The sequence below is a fragment of the Canis lupus genome, chromosome 2, assembly GCF_011100685.1.
Source record: "Canis lupus familiaris isolate Mischka breed German Shepherd chromosome 2, alternate assembly UU_Cfam_GSD_1.0, whole genome shotgun sequence".
NCBI classification, from domain to species: Eukaryota; Metazoa; Chordata; class Mammalia; order Carnivora; family Canidae; genus Canis; species Canis lupus.
This window is the reverse complement of record NC_049223.1, coordinates 11658522-11670863: the sequence shown is the minus strand read 5'-3', so window position 1 is coordinate 11670863 and position 12342 is coordinate 11658522. Positions and strand designations below refer to the sequence as shown.

Sequence of the window (12342 nt, the reverse complement as noted above, 5' to 3'; positions counted from 1 at the left end):
TATTTCCTATATATATATATGTATATATATATATATATATATATACATATATATATACACACATATATATGAGAAAAGATCCTGTGGTTACTCAATAAATATTAACAAAATGTTTGTATCATATTAAGACCTAGTATATGCTTATTGAATGGAACATTCTCCATTTATCCCTATACATATTTTTTCTAATATAATAGAAAGTTGATTTACTTCTGAACTAGATGATTCATAAATATTTTAATTTTCATGATCCAGAAGAATTTCCCCAGCTACCAGAGTGAATTTTTTCTCTCCTGCCAATATAATGCAGTGGTTAAATATGCAAGAGAAAGCTTTGTCATAATTTTAAAATATTACTCAAGTGAACTCAGCAAAATTTCACTAAAATTATGAACAGTGGCATTTCTCATGCTCTGATTAGAAATTGTGAAGTGTGTTCTACAATCACAGAAAGTTAAAAGCAACAAAATAATCAAAATCACTGTTTGTAATGAATATATTCTACTTATGAATTGATGCTTTTTTAGATTTTATAGACAGGTAGCATTTATTCTATATGGCATTATCAGCATTTATTAGTGGCCAGAATGTGTCTCTAATGACACATTGGATCTCCTGGTTTTCTTCAGATATTTATAACTACACTCTAAACTTTTTGAATTATGTAGGGAAATTTTAATGGAAAAATCTAAACTTTGGTGACTGAAATTTGATATATATTTTATAGTGCAGTTAGGTTCTAGAATATTTAGCTTTAAAAAATGTCCTTTGAAGTATATTGAGATAAATGTCATTATCTCATAGATGAGCAATTCACCAAGATTTTTATAGAGATGACTGCATCGTTTTGCTTTCATATATTTTGAAGGTGATGGATTTTAAAAACTAATTTTCATTTTTCAAAGGACAGGGTGTTGCATGTTTTGTGGGAAGTGCAATGATTGACATTTTACCTGGTGAAATATCTGGATAGTTAAATCAACTTTTCTTCTAAAGCCACACTTCAACATTGATCCAATCCAAAGTTATTTTGTCTTGACATCTTCGTATCTTTGCAGTTCAGTGACCTAGGTACAGTTGTGAAGAGCCTGTGGAAGGATTTGGTGATGCTTGGGTCACGTTGTACTTTCCATACATGCTTACTGGCCTTATTGCCATTTCCGTATGCTGCCTCATTGAGGAATCCGACGGTTACTTCTAACTTCAGTGGTCACCTGCAGTGCATAAGATTGTTATTTGCACAGATTTATTTCCTTTGTGTATTAATATACAGCTTTTTCAAAAAAATTATTTATTTGAGAGAGGGAGAGAGAATGAATGGGGGAGGTGTGAGGGAGAGAGAGAATCTTAAATAGACTCCCTGTTGATCGTGGAGTCCCACATGGGGCTGGATCTCACCATCCTGAGGTCACAGTCCTAGCTGAAACCAAGAGTCGGATCCTTAACTGACTGAACCACTCAGAATCCCCCAATGTATAATTTATTGACCCCCAACTGAGCAATATTGAATTTATCAGCCAAATAGGAACAGTTGAGAAGAAAAAAAAAAGAAGAGGTATTATTTATTATGCTGGGACAATAGGCATAAACTGTGGTGACCCAGATGTGTGGTCACCCTACCCATGGAAGATTTTCTTCTTTTTTTCTTTTTTTTTAATGTAAGATTTTCTATTCCAGGAAAGTGTACTTCAGGGAAGAAAGGTACCCTTGGAAGTAAGTGGAAGGGTTTCTTGATCAGGTCCAAAACCAAGTATTTGGAACCTTTAAGCACATTTCAGAGGTCAGATATGTATTTTGAGTCTTGAGTATTTCTGCACTCTACCAATTGACTTAGAAGAGGCAAGGTTCATAGAGAACCAAGGAACAAGACCAGAGGATTTTCCTGATGCCCAGAGAGACCATCACAGCTGGTCTTTGGTGATTAAGTCTATGGCAAAAAAGAGAAGAGAGTCTTCTTTGAGGAGTAACTTTTTGTCAGTGATATCCTATAAACCCTGTAGGCAGAGCCGAGTAAAGATAATCACATTCAGGGGATCCCTGGGTGGCACAGCGGTTTAGGGCCTGCCTTTGGCCCAGGGCGCGATCCTGGAGACCCGGGATCCAATCCCACGTCGGGCTCCCGGTGCATGGAGCCTGCTTCTCCCTCTGCCTATGTCTCTGCCTCTCTCTCTCTCTCTCTGTGTGACTATCATAAATTAAAAAAAAAAAAAGAAAGAAAGAAAGAAAATCACATTCAGAAGCAATAGATTTTCAGCTAGGTATATGGGTGAGTGACATTTCCTTGTATATTGATTCACCATTAGGTGATACACAACATTTTTTCATTATCATACTGCACTTAATTCATATTTATCTTTGGGGAAATCTATTTAAGGGAGAATAAAGTATTTGCTTGTAAAGAAAAAAATAATATTCTATATCCATTATATGACTAGCTAAACAAGCATAGCTCTGAGATCTAAAGGTTGACATGCAGAGAAATTTTAAGTGGCAGTATTACTTGCATAGTGGACTTGAGTGTTTTAAGAATTGCCATGCTAGTAATGAACTATCTTGTCGTGAAACCAGGCGTCCCTGTTTATAGAAATTTGAAGATCCTTTGATAGTTAAGATACAATGAGCTTACTCATTATAATGGTCAAATTGGTCATATTATAATTTTTTAAAATATTTTATTCATTTATTTGCTTACTTATTATTTAGAGAGCCTGAGTGAGGGGAGGGTGTGCAGAGAGGGACAGAGAATCTCAAGCCGACTCTGAGCCAAGCCTGGAGCCTGATGCAGGGCTCGATCTCACAGCACTGAGATCATGACCTGTGCCAAAATCAGGAGTTGGTCACTTAACAAGTTGAGTCCCCTGGGTGCCTGAATTTGGTCATATTATTTAAAATTGAAAATAATAAGAGCAGGCATATGATGATGGAATCCCTGGTTTCGGGAGGCTTCATAGTATATAAGCTTTGGTGTCAGACATTTTAAAGCCTGGATGTTCCATTTACTAAATTTACCACAGACAAGTTGCTTAGAGCAGCTTTTCTTTTTAGCGGATGATTACACTTACTGTGGAGGGTATTTGAAAGGTCTAATGGTAATATATGTTAAAACAAACAAACAAACAAACTACCCACAAACCTGGCACATACTGGGAACTTCTGGTAACATGTCTATTGTTCTTATTACTAAGATAGCATTTGGATCCTAGGGAGCTTGTTAAGACTTTGGATATAGTCTGGCCAAGAATTATTTTGTCCCCTTTCTCCCAGTGTTGTAAAAAAGCTTATGCATGAAAAGGAATATAGGGGTGGTGGAAGGGGAGGAGGGCGGGGGGTGGGGGTGAATGGGTGACGGGCACTGAGGGGGGCACTTGACGGGATGAGCACTGGGTGTTATTCTGTATGGTGGCAAATTGAACACCAATAAAAATAAATTTATTATTAAAAAAAGAAATAATTTTTTACATTGTACTGATTTATTCCCCAAGCTATTATCTAAGATAGCCTGATACTATGATTCTTATTTCATTCAAAGGGAATTTAAACACATAAAAACCAATTCCTCAAAAGCACACATCAAGTTGTTAGAATTTCTAGGTTACTGCTCAGTCTTGCTACTGTATCTCACTAATCTGGTGGCGAAACTGGTAAAGACCCATGAAGCTAATAACCCCAAACACCCACTTAATCTAGAACTAGTTCCTCTTTTCTTAAGTTATTTCTTTGCATTATTTTTTTCTTCAAGTTTTTATTTAAATTCTAGTCAACATAGTGTTATTAGTTTTAGGTGTAGAATTTAGTGATTTATCACTTACACTACCCAGTGCTCATCACAAATGCCCTCCTTAATCCCCATCACTTGTTTAACCCCCATGCCCCACCCACCCTCACTTTGTTCAGCATCTGCTTCCTGCTTTGCCTCTTTTTTTCCCCCACCTTATGTTCATCTGTTTTCTTAAATTCTACATGAGTGAAATCATATAGTATTTGTCTTTCTCTGACTGGCTTATTTTGCTCAGCATAGTATTCTCTAGTTCCATCCATGTCATTATAAATGGCAAGGTTTCAATCTTTTTTTATGGCTGAATAATAGTTCAGTGTGTGTGTCAGTGTGTGTATGTATATACCATATATTCTTTAAGCATTCATCAGTCAATGGACATTTGGGCTCTCTCCATAATTTGGAAACTGTTGATAATGCTGCTATAAACATCGAGGTGCTGGTATCCCTTCAAATCAGTATTTTTGTGCCCTTTGGGTGAATACCAAGTAGGGCTATTGCTGGATCCTAAAGGTAATTCTATTTTTAACTTTTTGAGGAAACTCCATATGTTTTTTTTTTTTTTTTTTTTTTTTTGTGATCAAAGAAACTTAACTATTTCCCAACTATTTAGTTGTGTATTAAGAAGCAAACAAAAGCAAGGGTCAGAGTATTTAATTTACCTGCAATTCCAAAGTGCCTAGACTTTTTTTTTTTTTGAGAAACTGTTAAAAATAGCATAAGGGAATGAATACCAAGGTGCCAGCCACAAACTATTCAGCTGTCCAGAATCCATTCCCCTCTTTCAAATGGATCTTTTTAAAACTACTAACTCGGCAGGCGAATCTTGTTAGTCTTGGCAGATGAATCAGTTAACTCCCTGAAAAGCTGTAGTTTCACCTTGCATCTCTAAGTACAATAGAGATGGCCAGCCAGGATGAAATGTGCCAGACTTTTAGTTAGAAGCATATAGAAGGGTGATACCTCACCCAACACATGGAAAGTTATGCTGTTGGAAAAAGTAAAACTATTCGGATAATCAGAAAACATTTATTATAAAGTGAAATGATCATTCAGCCCTCCGGAGTTGGTTGGCTAATATGAAATAAGTGTTTCAGGAATTAAGTTTCCTACCTAATTTCTCTTCACTGGTTTTCCATGTGGAGCAGCAAATCATCTCACGTGTGACTTTGAGTCTGGTTTCTGCAGCTGGGAGCCATTTCTCACAGAAGATTCACACTGGGAAGTCACGAAAGGATTGGCCAGTGGAGAGAACCACCTTCAGGATGCTGATCACATGGCAAACACAAGTCATGATAGGATATATTCCTCCTAAAAAACATTTTGTTGCCTTTCTTTCATGTTGCCAAATGATGATACTATCCGTTTTCATTTCTAGTTATAGACCGTATGCCTGAGACTCTGGTGTGTCTTGCTGGAAACTCTCCAACATGATAATTTGAAATTAATTGGGTTTCCTGAAAAGAGTATTATTTCAATAACCAAGATTTTTGTTGTCTCACTTTTTACAAGGTTGGGTTGAAGGCATGGCGAGGGGGGCAGGTCTTCCGATAATTTCCTCTAATTGCCAGAACTCATGTACAGTACCCTTGCTTTCTTTTTAGAGCAACCCAATTTTTGCAAAACAGGAAAAAAATAGTTTAATCTTCCTTCTGGAAATAGAGAACAGAGGTTTAGCACTATCTATAAAAATAAATTGACAAATACTTGAAAGCAATGTAATCATTCTAAAAGCTTCTTTGTAACAATCTTCTATCTTGTGTATTTTTTAAAATATTTTTATTTTTTTAATTTTTATTTATTTATGATAGTCACACAGAGAGGGGGAGGGGGCAGAGACACAGGCAGAGGGAGAAGCAGGCTCCATGCACCGGGAGCCCGACGTGGGACTCGATCCCGGGTCTCCAGGATCGCGCCCTGGGCCAAAGGCAGGCGCTAAACCACTGCGCCACCCAGGGATCCCCTTTCTCATGTATTTTTAACCACCATTACAATTTTTACATCGCTTATTAAAATAGAGCAAAGGACACGTAACATTTCAATAAGGATTTCTGAATCTCCAAGGAAATCAGAAGGGTTTTGTTCTTTTTCTCATTTGTGTGGATGTCATTGCCTAGGTACAGGAGTCTCATATTAACTTTATAATAATACAACTGTACTGTCGATCTTCTTTAAGCTCATATAGCCCCCTTGGAGATTATTCTATTTATTTCTCCTTTGAGATTTCCAAAGAGGTATGCTTGAACTAACAGTGTTGACAGTATTTTAAATTACAACCATTGGAAACTGGAGTTGGTGGGGAAGCATGCAAGGGAATAGGGAGTGAGACTTTGGCCATCCATCTGTTGTCTAAAACTGTAAACCCAGTTTAATTGACAAGGCTGTAAGGTCCTAATTTTTCTTTTTGTACCAATGAACCTTATTTTTTAAGATTCTGTGGTGGATTAAAGTGTGAATCAGGACTAATTATTGGAACTCTAAGTTAATAGTCCATTTTCCTCAAGCTCATATACTGTTTCTTTTTCTTTTCTAAAACCAATTACTGAGAATATATCCTATATTAGACCTGGGGTACACAGATGGAAGCCATTCTCCCTGCCTTTGGGGTGGTCTGAGGTCTAGTAACCAAAGCAAATAAATGAGGATTTGCAATAAGATATAATAAATGTTTTATATGAGATGGAGGGTGACTCAGGTGGAATCAAGATGTTTTCCTGAAGGAGGTGACTCCTGAACTGAGCATGAAGGGAAATGAGAAGTTGCCAGAAAGGCTGAAATAAGGAAGGAGAGCTGCCAAGGGAGATGTTCTAATTGAGGGAATATGCTAGAAGAGGATGGGAGAGTTGCAGGTGGTTCTAGTTGAGAGACACATGCTTGGGCAGAGTACAGAAATGATGAAGCAGGCGAGGAAAGAGGGGAATTACAGAGGGCTTAGGAATGTGAAATTTCTCTGGAGGACCATGGTGACCATTCAGTCTATGAAAGCATGTGACCAATTAGTTTTGTTCTAAAAGGCGGAGACACAACACTTTCTGTAAGGCCGGAAGCATGTCGGTGATCCTACAAACGAAACTTCTCCAGTGGCTCAGAGGCTGGGACTTGGCTTGGTGGGGGGTGCAGGGTAGAAGGCTGCAGTTAAGAAACGTTTTTTATTTTGCATGTTTATTTTATTTATTCATGAGAGACACAGAAAGAGGCAGAGACATAGGCAGAGGTAGAAACAGGCTCCCTGTGGGGAGCCTGATGTGGGACCCGATCCCAGAACCCCATCATCACAGCCTGAGCTGGCTCAACCACTGAGCCAACAGGCACCCCTGCAGTTATGTTTAAGAGGTGTCCGGGAAGAGTGAGACTCTGAGACCAAGGGCCATCCTCATTGGGAGCTTGTCTGTTGGTGTGTTCAGATTGGCCCTGCACTTGGGTCCCTGGGAGCGATGGGCTTGCTGTTTTGAGAGCCATGAAGCTCTGCCTTTGGCTAAATGGCTAAGTGTGACTCTTTCTACATGTATGTTTATCAAAGTGTTGGGAGTGGGCTGTGTTACAAATAAATCAGTTTTCTGTTAAAAAAAATAATCTTGCTGAGATGAGGGGAATAGAGAGTGTGCAAGACTTGGGTAGATAACCATGAATGGGTGGAAGTCCTAGGGAAACCATATGCAGGGCTAAACCAATGCAGTGATTCCAGGAGCTATTCAGTGCGTATGGTGGCCTTAGGTGATGTCTCCCACAGCAGGGTGGCAGAGAGCACTGGTTGCCCAAGGCTAAGTTAGGATGTTGTTGACATTGCACAAATCTGCTAAATGCCTTTGTACTCTTTTTTTTTTTTTTTCAGCTAGAAAATAGGGAAAATCAAATTATCCTTTAGGTAAAATTATTATGCGGATTAAATGAAGTAATTCCTGGGAAGGTTTTTTGTAGAGTAAAAGCCTATTCAATGTTAAAATCTATTTGTTGTGCATTCTGGTCAGAAAACTAGGAATACCACCAGGACTTTGACAATTAGAAAACATTTATAAGCAGTCTTCTGACATCTTATAATTACTGTTTAATGATGATTTATGCTAAAAATGATTCTAAAAGGTCCCCTTTGTTAAATATTGAAGGATGCATTTTTCTTTATCTATGATATAAACAATGTTAACAAGTAACAAACTGATAAAACTAGGGATGGCTTTTAAAATTGAAAGTGAGAGCAGCAAAGAAATTACAGCTGTTCTCTAGAAAGGGTAAATCAGGGGCATCTTGGTGGCTCAATGGGTGAGCATCTACTTTTGATCCAGATTGTGATCCCAGGGTCATCGGATGGAGTCCCGCATCAGGCTCCCCAGAAGGGAGCCTGCTTCTCCCTCTGCCTATGTTTCTGCCTCGCTCTCTGTATCTCTCATGAATAAATAAATAAAATCTCAAAAAAAAAAAAAAGGCACATCAGGGAGTACCTCTTCCATCCAGTCTGTTCTTCTTCACCTATCATTGTCATTATCAAACTTAAAGATGATCACTAGTGGTCTTACATCATAAATGAGGAGGGGAAAAATCAGTACCAGGAAGTGCAAGGACAAATGAAGTGGGAATTCTGGGAGAGAAGCAGCAGGGTCAGACTCATGGTTCCCACATTTAAGACTGTAGACTTATATCAACCTATTATGTTCTTAGACATTTGTGTCTGTGGGTTACAGCTCTTTAAAAACCTGTTTAATTGTCAGTATTTTTCCTCCTATATGTACACTCCTAAATGTAACTTTATGTAAGAGATGAACAGCTTGACATTATCTAGCTCTTCTTTTTAGGGTAAAATCTTGATTTTTCTAAACTTCCTTCTTTGGTTGGTTCTTATTTTCCAGTTCTTAGTTGTTACCTTATTAAATATCCAAACAGGCAACTCATGTTAATTATCTTGGACCTTTATCTATGCTCATGCCCACGTATGTATATATAATAGATATGTATACATTTAAAGTTATAGGTATTTTGGCGACTGTTTGTTTTTACCAAAGAATGAGATCTTATTGTAGCTATTATCTCTATCTTGTTTCCTTTATTAAGATAGCTCATGGCAATTCCTCCAAGTCATCAGTCCTTTTGTATTTTACTTTTTCTGTTTTTTATATATATTTAATGTATTTATATTGTAATATTTATATTATAACATATTAAATAAATATTTAAATTATATAATATTATGTTTAATTATATAATATATAATGATATTTATTTTTATTAGTGGTGTGACCTCTTGGAAGACTTTATTATGGGAAGGGCATTACACAAATGATGGCACAGCCTGCCTCCTTCAGTGTCAGGGACCCTGCCATTCATGGCACCCCACCCAGGTATCTGAGGGCCCTGTCCATCTGTTAAAGTATAACTTAAATGCAATAAAATTCAACCTTCACTGAGTTTGAACAAACATATATAATTGTGTAACCATCAGAAAACTCTAGATATAACAGAGTTCCATTCCCCCCTCCCAAAGCTTAATAGTCCACGTCTGTCTCATTTCCAGCCACTGACATCCACTGATCTGATTTCTATCCCTATGGTTTAGCCTTTTCCACAACGTCCTATACATAGGATCCTACAGTATGTGGCCTTTGGAGTCTATCTGTCTTGCAGTTAGCTGAATGGATTCGAGACTCATTCATGTTGTTGACTGCAGTGGTAGTTCCTTCTTTTTTGACTGCTGAGTAGTAATCCATTACATCGATAAAGCACAGTTTGTTTATCCATTGATCAGTTGGAGGGTATTTGGGTTCTTCCTAAATGTTGGTCACTACGAATATTCTGCAAAATTTGCATACAAGTTTTTGTTTGGACATAAGTTTTCATTTGACTTGAGTGCTCCATCCAATCCTTTTGTATAATTTTTTTTTTTTTCATTTTGGTGATAGGTACAAGAGCCTTCCATTTCTGGCCCATTGTAACCTCTGGGAAATGTTCCAGTGGCCCATTTCAGATAGTTTTCTCACGTCCATGCACTGGTCATTTGCTCAGGTGGGGATTTGGGGAAAGAGGAGACTCTGCAGATCTCTGGACCTCTCTCTCTTTGCAGCCCTGTCATCCTGGTATGCTGCCTTACGAACTCTAGGCACTTGAGTCTCCCCAAAGTAGCACCTCCATCTTTTCAACTTAAAGACACCACCATACTCCTCCTGGCTCCTACCTTTCTACATAGAGCTAGAAACTCTATTTAGGTGGTAAGCTAGGGAAATAGTATGGCTTAGCTCATTTGGTTTTCCTCTCTGAGAGATCATTATCCTGTGTTCCTATATTTTCATTGTGCTACATAAACCAATGTCTAATGGATCGTGTATGGGTGTCTTTTTCTGTGTGTTTTGTTTTGTTTTTGGCTAGTTCAAGACGACTGAATCTTGTCCCTGATACTCAACATTGCCTAGAAGTGGAAGCAGCCTAATTTGTTGCTTGCTTAAATTCTTTGGTCTGGATATGGCAAAATGTATCTATCCTATTGAGTGACAATATCATGAGAGTGCTGCAAGATCCATTCTTGTACACATTTTCTTATATAGGATGCTTTCATTTCCATGCAGTAAATGACTATGACTGGCACTATATATTTTTAAGATGTACTCTCCCCTTAAATCATTAAATACTTAAAATTCCACTAACGAAATAGGAATGCCTTTTTTCATTTGTCTATCAGCAATAGGCATTATATTCTCTAAAATTCTTCTAATCTGTGGGTATAAAGTGATTTCTTATTTGTAACCCTTACTTATATTTTATTGACAAATGATCTTTTCAAATGTCTCTAATTTCTCAGTTTATTTAGGTCATCTCTAATTTCTCTAAATGTTCTGAAACTTTTGGTGTGTAGATTTAAAAAACACTAATTTTTTTAGGTTTTTGATATGCTTACAGCTATTATAAGTTATATTAACTTTTTTGGTGTTGCTATTATATAGAAGTGCAATTATATTTTTAAATATTGATCTTGTATCCAATAACTGCTAATTTTATTATAGTTAAGAGAGTGTGTGTGTATATATATATATTATTTTAAAAATTTTTTACTTTCTAGGTTCACAATTATTTTCTCTGCAAATGATGATTTTTATTTCCTTGTTTCTAAATCTTAAGCCTTCTGTTTTCTTTGTTTCATTGAACTGGCTAGTGACTCTGGACAAATGTTAAATACAACTGGTGATAGCTGCTATACTTCTTATTTCAGAAGAAAATTTTCAGTAATTCAACCTTAAGTGCTATATGTGCTGAAAAATTGTTTTGTTTTATTAGATAAAAACGTTCCCTTCTATTCATAATGTATTTTTTGTCTGTATATATGAGCCTATGTTAAAATTTGTCAGATTTTTTTCTGTATCATTATAATCATATCATCATTATCTTTTGTGTTTGTTCATAAGGTGAATTTTTAAAAAATTAAACCACCTTTGCATTTATGAACCAAATCTTACTTGGTTTTGTTTATGGTATTCATGATTTTTATTATATATCATAATATTGGTTCATGATATTTGTATCTATATTTATAAATCTGGTTTCTACATGTTCTCAGATCATGTAGAGTCCCTTCTAGACCATTGCATTAAAAGCAGGTGCATGCTTTGCAAAAGGTGAGGTTGTGGTTGGCACGGACAGTGTAATGCACGGAGGCTGACCCCCTCATTCTTTAATTCTTGTACTATGTAGTCATGTCACCCTTCTGGGTTTGTGGGTGTACAGGAATTTTACATGGAACAATTCAGATTATCAGGAACAATCTCCTTGATATACTATTATCCCATTGTTCTCTTAGTATATTCTGCATAGAAGACTTATAAGAAAGTAAATCCAGAGACATTTTCCTAGAAGTCCTTTTGTTTTATAAATATTAAAATTCTCTTAGGATTTTATTTAGCTTTCAAATACATTTTCATTAAATTAATATTTTAATATCTTTTCATCTAAAACTATATTATTTCTATTTAATCAGAGGGTTTATGGTCTTCCACAAGTTTTTATAATTTTCTTCATTAAAGTTCTGTTCTTTTCTTGTTAAAGTTATTCAAACTTATTTTTTTGTATTGCTGTAATTGTGAGGAGAATATTTCTCACCATTTCTAAATCTAGGGTCTTATTCTAAAGTTAAAAAAATAATATCTGTTTCTATTTACTTTACCAAATTCTCTTATTAATATTGTAATTATTTAAAAATAGAAGCCTTGGGAGTTTCTACTTTTACTATTATATTATTGGCAAAACATGAGAACTCTATTTTCTATTATGTTTACTATAATTTATTATTTTCAAGACTATCAGATTCACTAGGCCTATAAGATAATGTTAGTCTAAGGTAATATCTGTTATTAATAAGGATAGAAATCTCTGGTTTCTTATTTAATTAAAATAGCTCTGTTTGCCATTTGGGATATTTATTTTGGAGTTGGTCTTAGTCTTCATTTAATTGTTTACTTTTAATATTTTCTTTTTTTTAAATTGGGAATGGCTATTTTTTTTCTTCAGTCTTCTCATTATTTGTTGATCTGAGTCTGATTTTACCCTTTGATTTGTTGATCTGATTGACTATGTTGATAGAGCAGCTAAATTAA

General features: G+C 36.1%; 1 protein-coding gene across 1 annotated transcript in view; it reads left to right on the top strand.

Moving 5' to 3' along the window:
* The window catches only part of MALRD1 (MAM and LDL receptor class A domain containing 1), a 754089-nt gene that overhangs the window by 79543 nt on the left and 662204 nt on the right, over positions 1-12342 (top strand). Inside the window, 1 exon segment of the mRNA XM_038532060.1 lies at positions 4924-5069. Coding sequence (XP_038387988.1) covers positions 4924-5069 — 146 coding nt within the window.